General features: G+C 31.2%; 3 protein-coding genes across 3 annotated transcripts; all 3 read left to right on the top strand.

Annotated features, from left to right (window-relative positions):
* Window positions 1–419: 419 nt before the first annotated feature.
* On the top strand, window positions 420–4,886 carry LOC130674471 (uncharacterized). Its single transcript, XM_057479813.1, has 4 exons — window positions 420–673; window positions 739–993; window positions 2,219–2,519; window positions 3,159–4,886. The coding sequence occupies exons 1-4, from the start codon at window positions 539–541 to the stop codon at window positions 4,385–4,387; spliced, it is 1,920 nt and encodes a 639-aa protein (XP_057335796.1). The 5' UTR covers window positions 420–538; the 3' UTR covers window positions 4,388–4,886.
* Window positions 4,887–5,948: 1,062 nt separating this feature from the next.
* LOC130674538 (uncharacterized) lies at window positions 5,949–14,723 on the top strand. The gene is made up of 6 exons (XM_057479890.1): window positions 5,949–6,202; window positions 6,278–6,342; window positions 10,441–10,593; window positions 10,659–10,910; window positions 11,636–11,936; window positions 13,129–14,723. The coding sequence occupies exons 3-6, from the start codon at window positions 10,459–10,461 to the stop codon at window positions 14,355–14,357; spliced, it is 1,917 nt and encodes a 638-aa protein (XP_057335873.1). The 5' UTR covers window positions 5,949–6,202; window positions 6,278–6,342; window positions 10,441–10,458; the 3' UTR covers window positions 14,358–14,723.
* A 2,255-nt stretch (window positions 14,724–16,978) lies between these two features.
* LOC130674381 (uncharacterized) lies at window positions 16,979–22,791 on the top strand. Its single transcript, XM_057479694.1, has 7 exons — window positions 16,979–17,465; window positions 17,900–18,052; window positions 20,896–21,010; window positions 21,096–21,249; window positions 21,318–21,507; window positions 21,816–21,932; window positions 22,002–22,791. Exons 1-7 carry the CDS (start codon window positions 17,054–17,056, stop codon window positions 22,193–22,195), a joined length of 1,335 nt encoding a protein of 444 aa, XP_057335677.1. The 5' UTR covers window positions 16,979–17,053; the 3' UTR covers window positions 22,196–22,791.
* Window positions 22,792–23,359: the final 568 nt, after the last annotated feature.

Here is a 23,359-nt window from a genome sequence, read left to right as displayed (position 1 = left end):
GCTCTAAAATAGAATAATAAATTTAACTGAAATTTTAACTTTATGTAAGTGATGTTTGGTCTCAGTCTTCTGAGAAACTGGCAATTCGCACAGTCAATTATTGCCGTGTAATTTTAAAAATTAGATTTAATATGATTTTGAAATATTTTAAATTTATAACTCTTCTGATATCGAAATTAAAATCGCATAAAATATGTAGGTCAGTAAATATTTTTTTGCAAATCGATTTCTCGCACAGCAACAATGTTTAGAAGGGACAGTTGACAACAGGCGCAAAAATAGTGCATGTGCATTAAATTAGAAGCTCATGCATGAAACAATCGAATAGCTAATGGACACGTATCTTTTGCAACACCGCAAAACAGAATATTACTCATTTATTTTTTTTCCTGCGTTAGTTACAGCAAAATAGTCAAAGAGAACAGACGTGTATTTAACCGGCATCTACTTATTGATTTTATTAAGTAGTTCAATAAATAATTTCAACAATAGAAATTCGATTTATATTTTAAAATTCAAGTACTTCAAAATAATCATAATGAAGTGGATATGGGGAATAGGAAAGACGATTTTGTGTCTTTTATTTGTGAGTGCAGTCGAAAGCCACCTCAACGAAACCATAGATTCTTCGACGTCAGCACTAAACGATCTTCCAATTTCACAGAATCACACGGTAATTATAATTTTTATAATGTGAGCAATAAATGACTATTTAATTGAATTATTGATTTTAAACAGAGAAAATTACTGGAATTGTGTTTTTCCGATCGAATGAACCCAGTGATCATAACTAAAGATTTGGTTAAAGTGTTTCACGGAATCACAGACAATAAGGAAGGAAATATTTCTGTTATCGCAATAGATAAAAATTTGAACTGGATGAATTACTGGTATGATTCGAAATTCATTGTGTATCCATCTTATGCAACAGTCATTCTGTCAGGCGATTCTATCAAAAGCAAGTGCTTCGTTTTATCGCCCAATGTATTCCAGGTAAAAAAGCTTTTTATAAAACAATGTCCCTATTCATGATACACTATTTGAAGTGAATTAATTATTTAAAAAGTTTATCATTATATTTGTTCAAAATGTAATGAGTACGTGATTTAATTCATTTTGAGCGGAATTTGTTAGTTTCTCTAATTATTCTTTCTGTATAAATATAAATAATATGTATAAAGGTACACGGAAAGAAAATTATGGGAAGTTTTGCTATGCATTATGGGAATGGTACCTGTACTATTATAGGGATCGTTCCTATAATTTATGGGAATAATTCCTATAATAGCATGAGAATAGTTTCCATACCATTATGGGAACCATTCCCATAATGATATGGGAATCATTCCCATACTATTATGGGAATGGTTCCCATATTGATATAGGAACTATTCCTATAATATTATGGGAACTATTCCCATTATGTTATGGGAACCACTCGAATAATATCATAAAAATTTTTTTTTTTTGCAAAACAGTGTAGAAATTCCCCAAATAATATGGAGAGATCCAAATGAAGCTTCTTGGACGCTAAATTTGTTAAAAAAAAATTTTTTGTTAAAAATTTTAATATTTTTGCTAAATATGGATTTTTTTACAATGTTCGAATTTTTGTTTCTATGCTTAATCAAATTCCTGTGTATTGTAAAAGTGATTGCCACACTTTTCTTCAAATTTATTTTTTCATGATCGTATAGGAACCATTCCTATAATATTATGGGAATGATTCCCATAATGGTATAGGAATAGTTCCTATAATGTTATGGGAATGGTTCCTATAATTTATGGAAACCATTCTTATAATTAGAAGAACCGTTCCTATAACGTTATGGGTATCATTCCCATAATTATAGGAACTATTCCTATAATTATGGGAAACATTATGGGAAATATATAAAAAACGCTTATCCATTAATTATTTTTAATTCTAAATTTATAAACTTAAACATAAAAAGTAACCCTTTTGAGCTTGAAAGGCGCATTAAAAAAGGGAAACGAAAGTATTTTCGAGCTCGAAAATCTGTTTATACTAGAGCTCGAAAACAACGGGAAGTTTAGGGGCTGGCCCGCAGACTCAACCGATAGACAGACTTTCTTTATAGGGATTATATAGTAATGATAACTAGAGTAATAGCATTATATTCTTTTAGTAACTAGTGAATAGTTGGCGTGTAATTTAAGGATGATGTTTTCGTTTAGAAGACCATTTTTTTTTCAGTGTCTCTCTAATAAAATCTCTAACATCAAAGAACATTTCAAATCTATAAATTATTGGAGCATCACGACGACGTTCTTGGTTTCCGGAAACCATTGCGACGATGCATCGAAAGCGTTGGGATGGCTCTGGGGAAAAGAAATTACTACATCATACTTCTTATGCCCCAACGAATTTAACAACAATACGATGATCTACACCATGAACCCTTTTGGTGATAGAGCGCCTAAACCCTGGGAGAAAGTGGAAACTCAAGACCAACCATGCGACGTGTGTACACTCTACAGAATGTCGTTTATTGACGGTAAGAATCGATCATTTTGGATAATTTATGTACCAGAAAAGTTGACTCAGAAATTTATCAATTTACGTGGAACTGTTGAAGCGTTCAGATTTCTAGAGTCTATTGATCCGAATGTATTGTGAAGTATACGTTCTCCAGTAATGCCGGAGTAGTATATTACAAACCACGGGAAGAAAATAGGATACTTCAAAAAAAAAGTTTTCACGCGTATTTTCAACAATTCTCAATATTTTAATATCGAAAGAAAATTAATAACTGAAATTTTGATCTAATTCATAAGTTACTGTTTTGAATGTGTTGTGAAAAGAATCATCATAATTTTTTGTTTTTTTAATAGATTTGTATTGAATGTTACAATTGCCCCTTGTTACAATTGCAGCACCTCTACTAACTTTCTCCGTGGTTTGTGCACTATTTTGTACCAGATCTGTTCCTAAAAGTTTGAATTTCTGCTTTTTGTGTGGAAAGAATAGCACATGTGCAAAGTTTAATCATTTGCTATCTCATTCGAAAAACGTACGACGTTTCTCCCTTTACTAAGGGCAGCAATTCAAACTTTCGGTGCGGTTTTGGTAGAGAAGTGAATACTATAAAATTTGTAGTAATCGTATGTTTATTATTATGTCAATTTTGTTTCAGATGCTGAAATTTGTTCTAATGTAACTTTTGACAAAACAGAGATCTTAAACGGATACAAATTAGGTGTCATAATGAATCCATCTAAGATATTACGAAAAACAAAATTTTTTTTTGATAATTTATATTCAGCTATGAACATGACTCCTGTTCACCCGTATAGGGAAAGTGGATATTTTCATTTAATGTCCGGCGATCCATTGCCACTTGACTATTCAGAGACGAAACTTAACAATATCATTCCTTACTTCGAGCAAGGAGGATACGTTATAGTGACACAAAAACAAAGTTTTGTTCCAACTCTCGATCAAGTTATTGACAGTTTTTTCACTCGGGAAAGAATAGTCATGTCATCAGTTATTTTATTGGTTCTTTTTTTAATGATGTTTCTCAACAACCGGTACGATTTCGGTGCGACCGTTTTAGATCTCGTAGCGTTTCTTCTCGACATGGGAATATCGACTCCAATTCTTCGACTTTCAATGCGTATTACGTTCATGAGCGCAACGTTATTTGCACTGATTTTCAATCCGGTGTTACAGGGGCAAGTGATTTCTCTCTTGAGTAGACCCGGACATAGAAATGTCCAAAGTTTGAAGGACTTGATAGATCATGATTATCGCGTGTATTTCCGTTCTCAGGAAATCACAAACAAATTGCGTGAAAATCAACCATGGGATGATGATTTTATAGTCCACTATTGGGATATGTTCAGTCGAAACAAAAATAACGATGCTTGTCTGTCAAAAGTTAGAAACGATTCCTCCGTTGCTTGTATACTTGACTATACCGAACTTGAACACATTGACCAGAACTTACACTATTCGAAAGAATTTTCTAATAAATATAGGGTCTTCCTGACTAATAGACATTTCCCATTAAATGAGAGAATCAATAAGATTGCCCTTAAATTGTTCGAAACAGGTCATTTAAATTATGCTGAGAGACGTGAGTTCTATAAAATTTTGTTGGAACGAAAACGAAAAATTGAACGAATTAAGGAATTGATAAAACATAATCAACTCGATCTCGAGGATTTTGAATTGATTTACATTACGATGACACTCGCGACGGCTTGGGCGATTATCGTTTTTGGTATCGAAGTTTTGATTAAAAAAATAGTAACTTTCTTAGATAAACGTGCGAAAGAGTCAGACAAAAGAAAATTGATGATCAGAGAGACAATCGCGTCTACCGTTAGACGAATGGCCATTGTCACGCAACAATTGTAATTCCCATTAAATATCGCGTGAGTTTCTTCGCAACGACATGTTTATTCACCGATTGGCGTTCCGTGTTTCTATTATACACTTCGATGAATCAAACTAATGAATTTTGAGATCATCTGAAACTGCTTCTGTCGAATCTTCTGAAGTTATTATCACAAGACGATATAATTTCATACCGATAGCATTATTTAATAGAACTAACAAACCATAATCTATTTTATGAATTGCTGTCATTTTACCGATTCTGCTATACTACACGAGTCAATCAGGCGTTTGTGAAAATGAAACCTTTCAGCCATTATTATAAATGCCCCATTATTAATATCAAAATTTAACAATATGCGCAATTACAAATTGCAATTGTCCACCATACATTAATTTGTTCCGACCTTAATTGTAATTTTTCTGCTTGATAATAATTTAAAACTTAAACTTTTTATGATGAACAAATTGTAATTTTTATTTTCCTGTTATTGTACTGTCAAATTATCAATAAACTGAATTAGAATGGTATACATTTTGAATTATTCATTTTTTAGAAAACTATGTTAATGCACTAACTTATTATATAAAACTCTTTAAACTTTTTCTCAGCCGCCCCCCCACCCCTCCCTTTAACGTCTTGCTAAAGATTAAGGGACAAATATTTTGCGCGAGATTTGCTTTAGATTCAACCATCAGCAGATATTAATATTTGTTGGCCATCAACTTGGCGTTTACAGGAGTTATTAGATACTTTTAGCTAAGTTTTTCTCGGAAACAAAGTCTCTCTGCTGTACAATTTAATCAAATTGAATAATTTATAAATTAAAATAAAAAATTATTTTCATTTTTATCCTAGCTATTATATGTAGGGCCAAAAATGCGCAAATATATCGAATTTATGGTAATTAAAAAATAAAGGCGAAAATAAAGGCGAATCTTGTCTACAGCTAATCAAATCACAATTGTCACTCAGCAATTGGAATTTCCAATAATTTATCGCGTGAGTTGTTTTGCCATGACTTATTCATTTATCGATTGCCGTGCTGTGTTACTATTATTATGGACATTGTGACACCCAACTACATCGTTTATCTTTTTTAGCTTATAAAATGTCTTGCAGCCGACACTACTTGATATTCTAAAATTTTCATATTAAATCTGATAAAGCTCCAGCAGATCTGTCAAAGAATGCTGTCAACTTCTAGAAGAGCCTTAAAACTGTCGGTACCGCATTTCAGTCAAAACTCAAGATACAAAGCTACATATTTTAGGCTCAAAAATACTTTCGTGTTGCAAAGGACAGTATTCCTTAGAGTTAAAACGTTTTCGAAATGACTGAAAATGTTTCGGACAAATTTTTTATTTGAAAAAAGTATAATTTTCTGTGAATCGATTTTGCGCAACGCAGCAATAGTCAGGAGTGGTTATTAATTGTAAAGGTAGAATGAGTGTATGTGCATTGTACTAATTGGTAACACATGCAACAATCGAATGACAAGTGGCCACGTATCCTTTGCAACCACGTAAGTGGTAACATCATTTGTTTATTGATACCATTGCGTTAGTGACGAGAGTAAAGTCAATGAGCATAGACCCGTTCTGACCGAGCATCAGTCTATTGATTATATTTGATAATGTACTAAAAATAGTAACAATTTACTAATGATCAACGAAGAAATTTGAGTCATTAAAAAAAAATGTAGTGACGTTTATATAAAGAGCTGTTTGGTATTTTTTGTTCGTGAGTGTCATTGAGTGCAGTATAGTTGTTTTGCAATGAATTATTTATTCATCGGTTGCTGGGGGCCAAAAGGGGTAGTTGAGAAATTACTGGTAAGTTTTCGGGGACTTAAAAGCGCTAAATTTTTTTTCTTTATAATATTTGAAGTAAATAGAAAACATTTTCAGCTTCCGTAAAAAAACTGTTCATTCTTTGCGGGAAAATGAGGTACCCCCTACACGGAGAAAATTAGGTAATTGTATTTATTATACTAAATTTTTTAATTCCAATCATCTAGAATAATTGGAACGTTTTTAAGTGCAAAAGTAGTTAGTGTTATAATTTTTTTAATCGAATTAACAATATCAGGATGGTAACAGTTACCGTCAGGATAATAACAGTTACGATCAGGATGGTAATATTTACTATCAGGATGATAATATTTACTATCAAGGATGATAATTAATATTATTGAATGCTATAAAAAAATTGATCGAAAATTAAATAATTTTCAAGTACTGCTGCAAAGCTACACTGATAGAAAAACTATCTTGATTCAAGAAAAATTTTTTCTTCAAAATGTGGTTCTTGTTTTAAAATTTTCAATTGTTTTAATTCAAGAAATAAGTCCTTGAACCAAAAAGTTGAAATTCTCGGATAGAGAAAGAAGTTCTTTGTTTGAGAATTTGATTTTTTGATGCAGCCTTTTTTGTTTTGAAACAAAATTCTGACATATTTCGTTCAAGAATTTCTTGCCCTTGAATTAAGATAGGCAAAATGTAGGTTCAAGACATTACTGACTCGTTTCGAGAGTGGCGCGGTTTTTAAATCAAGATATTAATTTACTCAGCTTGAAAAAAAACTTTTTTTTTATTTTAAAATTGAAAAGTTTTAGTGATTTTTTAGGACTACATTTATTTACTTCAGATATGTTAAAGTAGAAATTTATTTTTAAAAAAATTTTTTTTTTCATTACTTTCAAAACATCTTCTATCAAGGAATTATTACTTGAACCAAAAATTTAAAGTTATTAAAATAATAATACGACATTTTTAGTTGAAGACAAGTGGTCTTGCTTGAAGAATTCGATAGTATCGATTGAAGATATTATAGTTTCGGGTCAAGACACGAGAGTTATTCATCGAAGATACAAAATCTATAGAGCCAAGAAAATCTAAATCAAGACAAGAATTTCTTGAAGCAAGACAATTGGTTTTCTTCAGAAATAAATTCTTGGCTCAAGAAAACATTTCTTGAGTCAATATAAATTTTCTATCAGTGTATAAATTTTCGAATACAAATATGATGACAAACATCCCGTGTAAAAAAAATTCGTTCCAAAAAGATTCCAAAAAAGTTCCGCATATGGAACTTCTAAACATGAGACAGATCAGAACTTCGAATGGAACTTTTTTGGAACGTTAGTAATTTTGATGGTAAAAAAAAGTTGTTATGAGCGAATTTAGAGTAAAAAAAGAACGTTCTTGGAACTTTTTTGGAATTTTTTATGGACGTTTTTTTTTTAGTTCTATAAAAAATACAAAAGTAGTGATTTTTTAACTATTTTGGAAGCTTCTGGAACGTCTTTATTCTACAAAAGATGCAAAAGAAGTGATTTTGGAAAGTTTTTGAACGCCTTTTTTAGTCCATAAAAAGTCAAAAGTGGTAATTCCGGAACTTTTTTGGAATGTTTTTGGAACATCTACTTTAGTTCTATAATAAGTTGTAAAGTAACGATTTTTGAACCATTTTTGAATGTTTTTAGAACGTCTTTTTTAGCTTTCGAAAAAGTCCAAAAGTGGTGATTATGGAACTTTTTTTGGAATGTCCATTTAAAATTCCAAAAATTTCTAAGAACGTTCTTTTTTGACTCTAAATTCACTCATAAAAACTTTTTATTTACCATCAAAATGACTAACGTTCCAAAAAAGTTCCATTCGAAGTTCTAATCTGTCTCATGTTTAGAAGTTCCACATGCAGAACTTTTTTGGAATCTTTTTGGAACAAATTTTTTTTACACGGGATACTTAATTTGTATTTATAAAATTTTTACAAGAAAATGACAATTTTTTAAAAGTTAAAATACAAGTATCAAAATTAGTTATATTATAAAATCTTTATCGGCGTTATTTTAGTTTCACTTTTAGATTGTAAATACATATTTTCTATTTAAATCTATAATTCAGTAATGCAAATGTTATTGTTCAAAATGTTGAAATAAATTTACTGTACATTCGTCTAGATCAGCGTAAAATAAAAATTTCCAAGCGAGAAAGCTTTTGTCAATGATTGATGATTGAGTTTGCTCATCAAAATGAGAGTCATTCAAATACTGAGTGATGAATAAAATTTGGTCATTATTAACATTTAGTATTTTTTTAACCTTGAAAAATGATGGTTTGTCTGAAGGTTTTCATTATAATTGAATTAATTGTTGGTAATTATTTGGAAGTGGGGTCAACCACATTTTTGACGATAAGAAATCGAGAAATCAATATTTTCGAATTGTTTTTTTTTTAAATTGTTCTATTTCACAGGGGATTTAAGAATTTACCATTATAGATTAGGAATATTTAAAAATAATTACTGCAATGTTCGATAGCATAAACATTAATTAAATTTCAATGAAAAACTAGTGAAATATGATTTTTTTGAACTTTTAATTGTATAAAAATATGAATATTTTCATTTTTTGAAATCAATATATTTATTTTCATAAATCCACCGTTAAATGCAATAGAACAATTTAAAAAAAAAACATTTGAAAATATTGATTTCTCGATTTTTTATGGCCAAAAATGTAGTTGACCCCACTTCCAAACAATTACCTTTGGTCTCAGTCTTCGAGACTGGCGATTCGCACAGTCAATTATTGCCGTGAAATTTTAAAAATTAGATTTAATACACTGTAAAAAGTCCGGAGTGAATCCGAATTGAAATTAAATCCGAATTCACTCCGCCACTCGGAGTTCCGGAGTTTAAAAAAAAATCACTCCGCATGCGGAGTGAATTGGGAGTTTTTTTTTTTGCGAAGTGATCTCGGAGTGATGCGGATTTATTTCACTCCTAATTCACTCCACTCCGGAGTTTTAACATTTAAATTAATTTATATTAAACAGTTAAACAGCGTGTGTGCGAATGTGAGTGCGTGCGTGCGGGTGTCTGTGTGCACGTGTGGGTGTGTGTGCGTGCGGGAGTGCAAATGTGTGCGTGTGTGTGTTCGGGTGTGTGCGTTGATGCGAATGTGTGCGTGCGTGTGTAGGGTGTGCGCGTATGTGTATGCACGTGTCTGATCGGGTGTGTGCGTGTGTGCGCGCGCGTGTGTGCGTGCGTGTATTCGGGTGTATGCGTATGTGTGTGCATGTGTGCGTGTGTTCGGGTGTGTGCAAATATTTGCGTGTGTGTGCGTGTGTGTGCGTATCGGTTGATCAGTACTGTAATACGTGAATTTTTATTTCGATTTTACTTAGTGGAGTTATATTTTATTAATAATATTTTTAAAACTCCCCTCCGGAGTGAATTTCACTCCGAAGGGATTAAATTAATAAAAAATGATCCACTCCGCGAAAACTCCCCTGCGGAGTGAATTTCACTCCGAAGGAAGTGAATAATTAAAAATTCATTCACTCCGCATTCACTCCGGATTTAATCCGCATTCACTCCGCGAATTTTTTACAGTGTATGATTTTGAAATATTTTCAATTAATAATTCTTTTGATATCGAAATTGAAATTGCATGAAATACGTAGGTCAGTAAATATTTATTTGCAAATCGTAACATTTTCTAATCACTCTGATATTTTATTAACCACCTAAAAAGACGCCTGTTTTGACCGTGTAAGATGAAACATAAGAATAAATACGATCAGACCAGGTCTAAAATAATAACAATAATAACATCTATCTTTAAAGGTACCTATCGAGCGTGGGTACGAATTCCATTTGGATTAATTCTTTTTTAGTAGTAGAATTCTCTTTAGTAGTAAAGTTACGATGAAACCAGGCGTCCTATCGTATAGATACTAATACAGTAGAGATCCATTGTAATCGTTAAATATGTGTCTGAAATGTATAGAAAAAAAAATACGATCAAAACCGACCTGAAATTTCGACTCGGTCGCTTTGAAACAGAATATCGTACATGAAACAATCAAATCGCTAATGGACACGTATTTTATGCAACATCACAAAACAGAATGTTACTCATTTATTTATTGTCCTGCGTTAGTTACAGCAAAAAAGTCAAAGGGAACCGACGCGTATTTGACCGGCATCCATTTATTGATGTTACTAAGTAGTTTAATAAATAATTACAACAATACAATTTTGATTTTATATTTTGAAATTTAAGGACTTTAAAATAATCATAATGAAATGGATATGGAGAATGGGGGAGACGATTTTGTGTCTGTTATTTGTGAGTGCAGTTGAAAGCCACCTCAACTTAACCATAGATTCTCCAACGTCAGCACTAAACGATATTCCAATTTCACAAAATCACACGGTAATTAAAATTTTTATAATGTGTGCAATAAATGACTATTTAATTGAATTATTAATTTTGAACAGAGAAAATTACTGGAATTGTGTTTTTCCGATCGAATGAACCCAGTGGTCATAACTAAAGATTTGGATAAAATGTTTCGCGGAATCACAGACAATAAGGAAAGAAATATTTCTGTTATCATAATAGATGAAAATTTGAGGTGGAGGTACTGGCATGATCGAAACTTAATTGTGTATCCATCGTATTCAACTGTCATTCTGTCAGGCGATTCTATCAAAAGCGAGTGCTTCGTTTTATCGCCCAATGTATTCAAGGTAAAAGTCCCTTTTATGAAACAACGTCCCTATTCATGATACACTATTTAAAGTGAATGAATTATTTAAAAAATTTATCATTATATTTGTTCAAAATGTAATGAATACGTAATTTAATTCATTATGAGCGGAATTTGTTAGTTTCACTAATTATTCTTTCTGTATTGATGAAAATAATATTTATAAAAGTACGGAGTTTGACAATCATTCGCGAAATTTTATCAGCTCTAGAACTCAATAGAACGCGCAGATTGCCACCTCAACCGTCTCAATCGGATAATCCGTTCTAAAGACATCGTCGACGAAAGAACGAAAAGAAATCGACCTATCGGTTAACCCTGCGGGCCAGCCCCAAATCTTCCCGCGGTTTTCGAGCTCAACGAGCTCGAAAACACTAATGTGAATACATTTTCGAGCTCTTCGAGCTTTTCTACCATAAATGGAAAAAACGTTTTTTCTCGAAAACAATGGCACAGGAAAGTATTTCCGAGCTCGAAAAGCTCGAAAATGTATTCAGGACGTTGTTTTGGAGCTCAAGGTGATCGAAAACAACGGAAAGTTTTGGGACTGGCCCGCAGACCCAACCGATAGACAGATTTTTTTTAAAGGGATTATAGTGATGATAACTAGAGTAATGGCATTATATTCTTTCTGTAACTAGTGTATAGTTAGCGTGTTATTTAAGCATGATTTTTTCGTTTAAAAAACCATTTTTTTTTTTTTAGTGTCGCCCAAATAAAATCTCTGACATCGAAAAACATTTTTACTCTGTAAATTATTGGAGCATCACGACGACCTTCTTGGTTCCCGGGAACCAGTGCGACGATGCATCAAAAGCCTTGGGATGGCTCTGGGAGAAAGAAATTTCTACATCATTTTTCTTATGCCCCAACGAATTTAACAACGATACGATGATCTACACCATGAACCCTTTTGGTGATAGAGCGCCTAAACCCTGGGAGAAAGTCGAAACTCCAGACAAACCATGCGACGTGTGCACGTTCTACAGAATGTCATTTATTAACGGTAAGAATCGATCAGTTTTGGATAATTTATGTACTAGAAAAGTTGACTTCACGCGGATCAGGACGTGCTAACTTTCTCGGTGGTTTGTGCACTATTCTGTACCAGATCTACACCTGAAAGTTTAAACTTCTGCCTCTGTTGTGGAAAAAATTGCACATGTACAAAGTTTAATCATTTGCTATCTCATTCGAAAAGCGTACGACGTTTTTCCCGCTATACAGGTCAGAAATTCCAACTTTCGGTGTGGTCATGGTGGAGGTTATTACTATAAAAGTGTATTAATCGCATGTTTATCATTACCCGGGTAAAAAACTTTATATATAATTATATATAATTATATATAATTTATATATAATTATATATGATTTATATATAATTATATATAATTATATATAATGACTTTTGTGATTTCGTATAATTATATATAATTATACATGATTATATATAATGACTTTTGTGATTTCGTATAATTATATATAATTATACATAATTATATATAATTATATATAATGACTTTTGTGATTTCGTAGGGTTATATATAATTTTGTAAAGTTTTATTTTACATAATTTTACATAAAAATTTACAGCAGTTTTATTTTAAATTCAAATAATTACATAATTACCAAACTCTCGTTGCTTTATCTGGCCTTTTACATATATAGTCTCCTACTCTTACAAGCTGAAAAATACTTTTCAAATCTTTTAGTTTTATCAACAAGCAATTTTCAGATTCTATAACAGGCACAATATGTTTTACTGCTACTTGCATATTTAAATGACACATTATATTACTATTATCTGGTTTTAGTTGTTTAAATGTTTAGGTTTTTATTTAAATTTATTAAAAAAGTGCCGGATAGCTCAACTGGTAGAGCACTCGGCGCGATACCGAATTGGTCTGGGTTCGATTCCCAGTTCGGGCTATCTATATTTTTCTTAATTTATCTATAAATTGTCTTATTGAGAGGTTTGCATGTTAAGGTTTCCACTATATAAAAATGGTTATATAAGGCCAATTTCTATCTATAATTATATATAATTATATATAATTATATATAACTATATATAATTATATATAACTATATATGATTATATATAATTATATAAGGCCAATTTCCATATATAATTATATATAATATTATATATAATTATATATAAACTTTTTTACCCGGGTATGTCGATTTCGTTTCAGACGCTGAAATTTGTTCAAATGTAACTTTTGACAAAACAGAGATCCTAAACGGATACAAATTTGGTGTGTTCTTCTATGGACCCAAGGCGTTACGAAAAACAGAAATTTTCTTTAAAAATTTATTGTCAGCTATGAACGTGACTCCTTCTGATCCGTTTAGATTACGTGGACATTTAAATTTACCTCTTATCGATCCAGTGCCATTTGACTATTCAATGAAGCAACTTTACAATATTATACCTTACTTTGAGCAAGGAGGATACGTTATAGTGACACAAAAACAAAGTTTTGTTCCGACTCTCGATCAAGTTATTGACAGTTTTTTCACTCGGGAAAGAATCATCATGTCATCAGTTATTCTATTAGTTCTTTTTTTAATGATGTTTCTCAACAACCAGTACGATTTCGGTGCGACCGTTTTAGATCTCGTAGCGTTTCTTCTCGACATGGGAATATCGACTCCAATTCTTCGACTTTCAATGCTTATCACTTTCATGAGCGCAACGTTATTTGCACTGATTTTCAATCCGGTGTTACAGGGACAGGTGACTTCTCTCTTGAGTAGACCAGGACATAGAAATGTCCGAAGTATGAAGGACTTGATAGATCATGATTATCGCGTGTATTTCGGTCCTATAGAAATCACAAACAAATTGCGTGAAAATCGACGATGGGATGATGATTTTAATGACCCCTATTGGAATATGATTCTTCGACACAAAATTCAAGATGCTTGTTTGACAAAAGTTAGAAACGATTCCTCTGCTGCTTGTATACTTGATTATACCGAACTCGAACACATTGACGAGAACTTACACTATTCGGAAGAATTTTCCAATAAATATCGGGTCTTCCTGACTGATAGACATTTCCTATTAAATGAGAGAATCAATAAGATTGCCCTTAAATTGTTCGAAACTGGTCATTTAAATTATGCTGAGAGACGTGAGTTTCATAAGATTTTGTTGGAACGAAAACGAAAAATTGAACGAATTAAGGAATTGATAAAACATAATCAACTCGATCTCGAGGATTTTGAACTGATTTATATCACGATGACACTCGCGATTGCTTGGGCGATTATCGTTTTTGGTATCGAAGTTTTGATTAAAAAAATAGTAACTTTCTTAGATAAACGTGCGAAAGAGTCAGACAAAAGAAAATTGATGATCAGAGAGACAATCGCGTCTACCGTTAGGCGAATCGCCATCATCACTCAACAATTATAATTCCCATTAAATATCGCGTGAGTTTTTTCGCAATGACATATTTATTTATCGATTGGTGTTCCGTGTTTCTATTGTACATGTCGTTGAATCAAACTAATGAATTTTGAGATTATCTGAAACTGCTTTTGTCGAATCTTTTGAAGTCATTATCACAAGATGAAATCATTTCATACCGATAGTCATCTTCAATAGAACTAACAAACGAAAATGTTATCTTATGAATTGCTTCCATTTTACCGAACCTGCTATACTACACAAGTCAATCAAGCGTTTGTCAACATGAAACCTTTCAGCCATTATTCTAAATGCTTTGTTATTAATTTTTATTTTTCTGCTTGATAATAATTCAAAACTTGAAATTTTTAGGAGAACCAAATGTAATTCTTAACTTTCTGTAATTGTACTGTGAAATTATCAATAAATTGAATTACAATGGTATTTATTTTGAATTACTCATTGTTCGGCAAATCATGCTGATGCACTAACTTATTTATAAAACACTCCTGACTGCCTCAGCCGCTCCCCCCCCCCCCTTTAACATCTTGCTGAACATTAAGGAGTAAATATTTTGCGCAAGATTTGCTTTAGATGTAATCATCAGCCGATATCAATAATTATTGGCCATCAACTTTGCGTTTACAGGAGCTATCAGATTATTTCAGCTGAGTTTTCCTGGGAAACGAAGTATCTCTACTGTAAAAATTAATCAAATTGAATATTTTATAAATTAAAAAAAAAATTAATGTCCTTTGTGTCCCAGGTATCATGTGTACTCTCTTAAAATGAACCAGTGAAATTCCACTGATTCAACCAGTGAATTTCACTGGTTGAATCAGTGAACGTCGCGCTCACTGGTTTCAACCAGTGAACTAAAAATATGTAAGCGCGCAGGTACAGCAGCATTCCATACATGAGTATATTTAAGTGTTTTATTATGTCAATAAATAAGTAATATTTATTGATTATCTTTATGTAATATTTTAACTAACTTTTATATAACAATAATAATTATATGACACAATTTTTACAGAGTTTAAAAATAAATAACTTTGGAGTAATTTCAATAGCTTGGAGCTAACCTCAAAAATGAATGACATAATTTAAAAATTGAACAATATAAAAAGCCCATTGAAAATGGAAACAAATTAAATTTTTATAAATCCTAATAAATATTATTTATTTTATTACAAAATAATTTTTAATTAAATATAATTATTATTAAGACTCTTTTAGTTTACTTTGTTTTTAAATAAACGTTTATAATAAAATAAAATTAATCTAACCTATTGTGTTTATATTTATGTCGTTCACCGGCGTATCACTGGTTTAACCAGTGAATTTAACTGGTTCAACCAGTGAGCCAAGCGATCATCTTAGTCCACTGATTGAATCAGTGGATTTCACTGGTGAATCAGTGGATTTCACTGGAAAATCAGTGAAATTTCACTGGTTCATTTTAAGAGAGTAGGGCTAAAAATGCGCAAATATATCGAATTGATGGTAATTAAAAAATAAATTGAAAAAAAAATTTTTGGTCAAATTTTTGGAGGGGTCTTCTTGCTCCACCGCCCCCTAAATAACTTGTATAATATTTAAATACACAGAAGAAGACACTGCAAATATTTTTTATGATCAATAATAGATTGCGCCCACTGAAAAATTTTTGGAACAAATTTTGGGTCATTCAGTCGTCAGTTTTGAAGGTCCGATCCCGTTTTGCCTGTCCACCCCCTATGTATCCTTTCTTTACACACGGTATTGTATAAGCGGTTCTTTTTTTTCGACTGTTTTACTTGCATAAAAATATTTCTATCCTCTTTAAATTATACCAAAATTGGTCAAATTGTCTACTTAGGGGAGACCGGGGCAAGACGGCCCACCTGGGGCAAGAAGGCCCACCTCAAAAATTAACCAAAATTTTTTTTTTCTTGTTTTCTTTTGATTATCACAAATTTAGATTATTTACTCATTTTTAGCCCGATACGTGAAACTTGGGGCAAAATGAACCACTCAAAAATTCTAAGAAAAATATATTTCATAGTATTATAACCTAGTCATGATTAATTTAATAGAAATATCATTTTTTGGTTAATTATATAGATTTGGATTAAAATAGAGCATTTGAAAAAGTTAAAAAAACCAATAATCAATTTTTTACAGAAGTGAAAAAATGACTCGTATTATATCAAAAAAGGTTATATCAAAAAAGGATTTATACTAATTAGACGAAAAAAAAAATTTTTTTTTTTCATAAAATTTTGAGGGTACCCCGTTTTGGCCACCCTACCCCCTTTTGCCCCCCCTTCCCCTTAATTAATATCATAAAATAATCGCAATGATTATAAATAAGATGAGCGATTGAGGTGAGCACTTTTCGATTCGCAATATTTTTTTGTCATTATGGACAAAAATTTCCTTTATCACTAGAATAAACTGAGTAATTGAAGCCGAAGGACAATCAACATAAAAATATGTATGATTATTTCTACTCAATTACTCATATGAAGATTAATGTAATCAGACAATGGCTAAAGATAATTTGTCTACTCTCCTGACAATTCAATAATTACCGAGCTTCTAATGAGTAACTGTGATAACGATTGATATATACTTAGTAAGTAAGCTATCACTCAGTCAGTTTAGATAAATTTTTCGTTATAAACGTCCCGAAAATATTTAAAGTCGCTAAAGAAGCAATGGAAGTCGACGAACCGATGCAAGAAACCGCAGAATTCCCAACCGAAGTATGGGAATTTATTTTCAAGGAAGTGGATGATCCGTTTGTTCTGATACGCTGCCAAGAGATAAGTGATTATTTTTTTACCATTATCGATAAGTTAATTGATAATTACAATTGGCAAAAATCGTCGCGTACTTATATAAACAAGAATTATTTGCATGAAGTAATGCACAAATCTATGGAGTCCTTTTGCATTAAAAATGTTGATCAAGTTACGGATAACAAGATGTGGTTCCGTACTTTTAGATCTTTTTGTAAGTGGAACATGTTTTTGACTGAAGAATCCAGTGTTAATCAGGTAGAAAAAATTACTGATACGGGAGCCGATACTTTAAGGATTCCGGATATCACTTGTGTTGATTCTTGGCGTAAGTTTTGATTTTGATTGTGAGCTAAGAGCGGAATTATTGAATTTATGGAAAAAAAACCAAAAAGTTTTTTTGTAGAAAATTTAATTAGCTACAAAAAAGTATTGATTTGTTTTTTCGATATTTTTGATATGTAATGAGATTTTTTAATTTTCAATTTTTGGCTCAAAGTTGTGAGACGAAAATTTGATTTTTGAATTTTTGACCTTGCAGAGGTTCTAAAGCCTCTGGGGCCAGATATCAATTTGATGAGAAAAAGTATAGACTGCTTTTTTGTAGAAAATTTTATGAGGTACAAAAAAGTATTTAGTTATTTTTTCGATATTTTTGATAGTTAACGAAATATTTGAATTAAAGAATTTTAAATTATTAAAAAAATTGCAACCGCGATTTCTTAAAGAAATTGTTTATAAGTAATTAAAATTTTTAATTAGATGATTTCTTGGCTGTTGGTACGAAACAGGGATTAATTATGTTCTTCCAAATGACTGAAGATTACGAATCTCCCCAACCGAAATTTCAAGTCAAGACCTTATTTGGAGGAAGACATGAAAAAAGCTTGTTTCAAGTTCAATTTTGGAGTGGGAGTAATTATTATTTGTATTCTTAATTGAAATAATGAATAATTAATATAAGTTCAAATATCGATTGACAATTTCGATACATCGATTTAATAATTGAAGATGTCGAATCAATACTTTGACATCTTTGATAAATCGAGATATCGAGTCGAATATTCGACATATCGATTCAATAATTCGAGATATCGAATTGATATTTCGATTCATCGATTCAATGTTTATTTATCGATTTCGACATTCAATATATCGAGTCAAATATTCGATACATCGGTTGTAAAATTCGAGGTATCGAATCGGTATTTCGATTTATCGATTCAATATTTTTATTTATCGATTTCGACAATCAACATTTTGATCCAAATATTCAATATATCGATATTATAATTCATTTTATCGGTTCAGTTATTCAATATATCGATTTTATAATTCAAGATATCGAAACGATATTAAGATTTACCGATTCAACATTTTTAATGGTTGATGTCGACAATCGAGTCATTATTGCGAGATAACGAATAGAATATTCGACATATCGATTTAACCCTTCGTCGGTCGCGTAATGAGCGTGGCGCCGCCTTTTTTAAATTAAATTTTTTTTTCTCAAAATTGCTTGAATTAGTAGCTTTGAAAAAAGTCTAATTCTTTCTTTGAACTATTTTGAAAATTTTAACTTTTTACAAGCATAAAAACACTTAGAAAATATTTACAAATTTTAATATTAGAGACCGAGTATGAGAAAGCGGCGCTCCGCCGTCCAGTCCGAGTCCTTTTCAAACTGCGCTGTTGCCCAGTTTCTTCACCGCCACTATTTTAGCCTGTTTTACCACGTGTGGAATAGGTATAACTATTAAAGTGAATTGATTTTTCAGGTTAGTTTTTGCATTCATACCTAGCAGATCCGAATTACGGTAAATTATCGTAATTTACTCTCTAAACATGAATTAGTCGAAATTTCATTGATTACGTTAGTGAAGCAGTATTCACTTCATAATCAGTGTATTTAAATAACAAATTAGTGAATTCTCACTAATAAATTTAGTACTATAATTTTCACTAGCAAATTAGTGATTTTCACTACTGAACTAGCGATATTTTCATAATTTCTACAAGTGAAACTGTTATTCACTTCTTAATTTATGAATTTCACAATTTTACTAGTAACTTAAACTAGCAAATAATTAAATATTTTACTAGATATAAATATAATTAATAATTACGGTGCTATTTTTAAAAATTTTAATAAAAAACTTTCAAAATAAAAAAAAATAGAAGTACAGAACAATAATATATTTATATGAAGAGTACGTCAATCATAACATCACGGATTTTTTATTTCTTCATCAGTTATTGTTTGGGATCATAACGAATATACTATTTACACTCACGCGATCACATGCGTAGGTCAGCGCAGTGGATAGCATCAAAGACTTTAAATCGGAAGGATGCAGGTTCGAGCCCAGCTGTCACCGGGATTTTTTCATCAATCAAAATCATGTATACTTCCTCTAAGTAATGATTCTAATACATTAATCACATTTCGGATCTAATTACAAGTGTCTTGTATTTTTTTTCGCAATATAATATTTTTTTTCACCAATGAAATCAGTGGATTCCCATATTCACTTTTCAATTTAGTGGATTCTCATATTCACTTATCAAATTAGTGAATTCCACTATCACATATTCATTTAGTGAATATTCATTAATTCTGCGTGGTACGATTGTAGCATTGACCATTGGTGAATATTCACTTGAAATTAGTGAAAAATCACTAATTCATATTTAGAGAGTACCGTAAATTACCGTAATTCACCGCAATTTACGGTATCCGGCTGAATTACCGTAACTTACGGTAAAATACGGTAATTTAGCGCAATTTACCGTAAATTACGGTAATTCTGCTGGATACGGTAAATTACGGCAATTACCGTAATTTACCGTAATTCGGATCTGCTACTCTCTAAAACTAAATTAGTGAAAAACCACTAATTACTTGTGAATATTCACTAATCTAAATTGTCCAAAGTATACGACTATGAATTAGTGACTATTCACTTTTTGAATTAGTAAAAAAAACAACATATAGAATTAGTGAAAATTTCACTGATTGAATTAGTCAAAAATGTACTAATTCACTTGTTGACGAGGATTTTTTTGGAAAAATATTGTATCGTTGCTAATAATATTGTATCAAAATATTATTATTATTATGATTATTATTTGTAATTGATTATAAAATTTTTTTAGCAACTTGATCGACTAAATTAACAATTAAAATTACTTTCATACGGTAAATATTTATATCATAATTATAACTCATAACCTGAATCTATTGTCAATGATGGTTTTGATTCAGGTTCGGTAAAAAAAGTTGGAGTAAAAATATAAAGCTATTAAAAAATAACAAGATGTATTATTTAGCAACTAAATTAGGTTTTATTTAATTAACTTACTTGAATTAATACTGTTCAGTTGTATTTAAAAATTATCGTAATTAATTTTGCCCTGAATTTGATAATTCAACGATAGAATAAAAAGTCCGTAAGCGAGGCGCCACTAGTAATCATTGTAGAATCCGGGAAATCACTAATGAATTAGTGAATCTAATTCAAAATCACTAATTTTGTAGTGAATTTTAAGATCACTATTTCAATTAGTGAAATTTTCACTTATTTAGTTTTAGAGAGTGCGTTCAATTTAACACGGCGGCGCGACGCTCACCATGCGACCTAACTCGGCTGGAAAATGCACGCGACCGACGAAGGGTTAAAAATTAGAAATATCTATACAACGATTCAATGTACATAATATTCGAGATATATACTTTTTTTTTGTCAACAATTTCACAGGTAACGAAGTTTTGTTGGCAATGTCGTTATCGCAAGATAAAACTGTCCGATTTTGGGACATACAGAAAAAAACCCAAATCGTTATGGAGCAAACAATTTTAGCAGATCACATATGGTATGTATTTACTTATCTAAACTGAGTGAACCCCACCCTAGACAATTTTCCTAATACAAAAAAAAACATATTATCATGATTATAGTTCAAGTACAATGTACAATTGTTTCATCGAATTGAATGGCAAAATAGTAGAATATTATTATGACCAAGCAACCGAATTACCAAAATCACGATTTGAATTTCAAATTGATTTGGAAGGTGACACTGTTTGCACTTTGTTTGTACATCAAGCTCAGGTATTACGACTATATCAAATATTTGTTACTTCAATGCTTATAATAATAATGTATAATTCTTTTTCAAGCCGAAATTAGTCTCAGTCAATACTTTCAAAATATTAAAAATGCACTATATATCAAGTTCAAGTTTATCAACAGGCGCCGTAAATTATTATCAACAGTCTCACACATATGGCGGCAAACCATTAACATCTGCGATGATAAAAGACCAAAAATTTTCAGTTTCAGCTGGTTCTATTGTTTTTGCTATTCATGGTTCGTTTTATTTTATTACTTTATACAACTTAAAACAAAATCCTTTAATATCTGAAACTTAATTCCTACCCGTCGATTTTTTCGATTCCTCTACTGCGCATGCGCAGTATGATTTATGTAATTATTCGAAGCGGATGTCCATTACACAGATCCTGATAACGCAGAGGTATTACTGATCCAGATCCCGATGATTCAGATCCCAAATATCCAAATTCCCAATGATACCGATAATCAATCGCAGATAAACTACTATTTGAATTCTTATTATCTTTATTATTTTCTTTTAATGTGATTGTGTTGTAAATTAGGGATCAATTTACTAATACACGCAAGTGGAAGGAAATTTACAGAGCACAAATTAAGAGGTGCTCACTTTTCGTCATTAATAACGCACGGGAATAATTTATTCCTGGGTATAAATTCAGGTAACGAAATTATTGAATTTGTTTTTTTTTCCAATAATTAATAATAATAATTTTTTTATTGATTTCTAGGATACATTAAAGTGATACAAATTAAAAATCTACCTTATTTATTAAAATATAACATAAATGATACAAATGAAAAAATAATAATCGTCGATGAAAATTCTCCTATTGTACATTTAGCGGTTACTGAACATGAAACAAATCCTTATATATTTTCAGCAATGGCTGATAGTGTACGATCCATATCGCAAGTACTCTAAATGGCAATCATACAAGAAGTGAAAATTTTCTATGATAATTTGATAATAGTTGTTACAATTATTTATGTATAGCAAATATGTGTTAAGTCAAAGTTCAGACAAATAATTAGATCCGGAAAATCCATATGAAAATCCAGCCTAGATTCCTCTGTAAACCACGAGGGATTTTCGGATGGATTTCCATATGGTATCCTATGGGATTCAGCATATATCTCGTATAGACTCTCACATGGATTTCTATGGAAATCAACTTGGGATTCAAATCTATATGGGAATCAAGTGTGGATTCGCACGATGATTTCCCATGGGAATCTGCACCATGTCAAAATCTATGAGAAGATCTTGTATGGACTACAAATTAGGAAAATTAACGAAAAACGTCACGTTTTTGATACAGATACCATAAGAAATCGTATGTGTTTCTGTAAACTTTCCTGAAGTACGTTCCTGTTGTATGATTTCTAGTTTTGAGTTTTATTAAAATTATCTGTAATTTCTATAAAGATGTAATACTTCTTGAGTTAACTAATAAATCAATAACTTATCACACATACTGATATAAAGAGCATCAATTAATCAATTTATAAGTAAATAAACTTCCTGCCAATAGATCTGTTTATTTATTTATTTTTATTTTATTTTCAATCGTAAGGGTTAACTTTTTTCGATCATATACAAAATAATTATTGCATGTAGTGAAAAGCTTAAATTTATAATTTGTAATTTATAGTTTATAACTTATAACATAACCAGACTCATCTCAAAACTCAGGCTCAACTCAAATCAGTCCAACAGACTTTTAACAGTTCCATGCTCATGGATATTATTATCTATAGTTCATTCGATTCTTCTAAATCGATTAAATAATTAAAGCATCTTTGACGAAATAAATCTAGTGATTCTGATGACGTGATCTCAAATGGACGTGAGTTCCAAAAAGTACAACCTACTACAATAAAAGACTTTTGATAGCAAGCTGTATGTGCAAAAGGGACCTGAAGTATATCCGTTCGCAATGTATTTCTACCTGAAATTACATTAGATCTAAGTTTTAGTTGATGATTAAATCAACTAGGTCTCCCAAGACACAACTCTTTATAAAATTCACATGCAATGAGGTATAATCTTCGATTCCGTAACTTTAGCCATCCTAAATTACGCCTG

Source organism: Microplitis mediator, chromosome 9, assembly GCF_029852145.1.
Source record: "Microplitis mediator isolate UGA2020A chromosome 9, iyMicMedi2.1, whole genome shotgun sequence".
Taxonomy (NCBI): Eukaryota; Metazoa; Arthropoda; class Insecta; order Hymenoptera; family Braconidae; genus Microplitis; species Microplitis mediator.
This window is presented reverse-complemented; position numbering and strand designations above follow the sequence as displayed.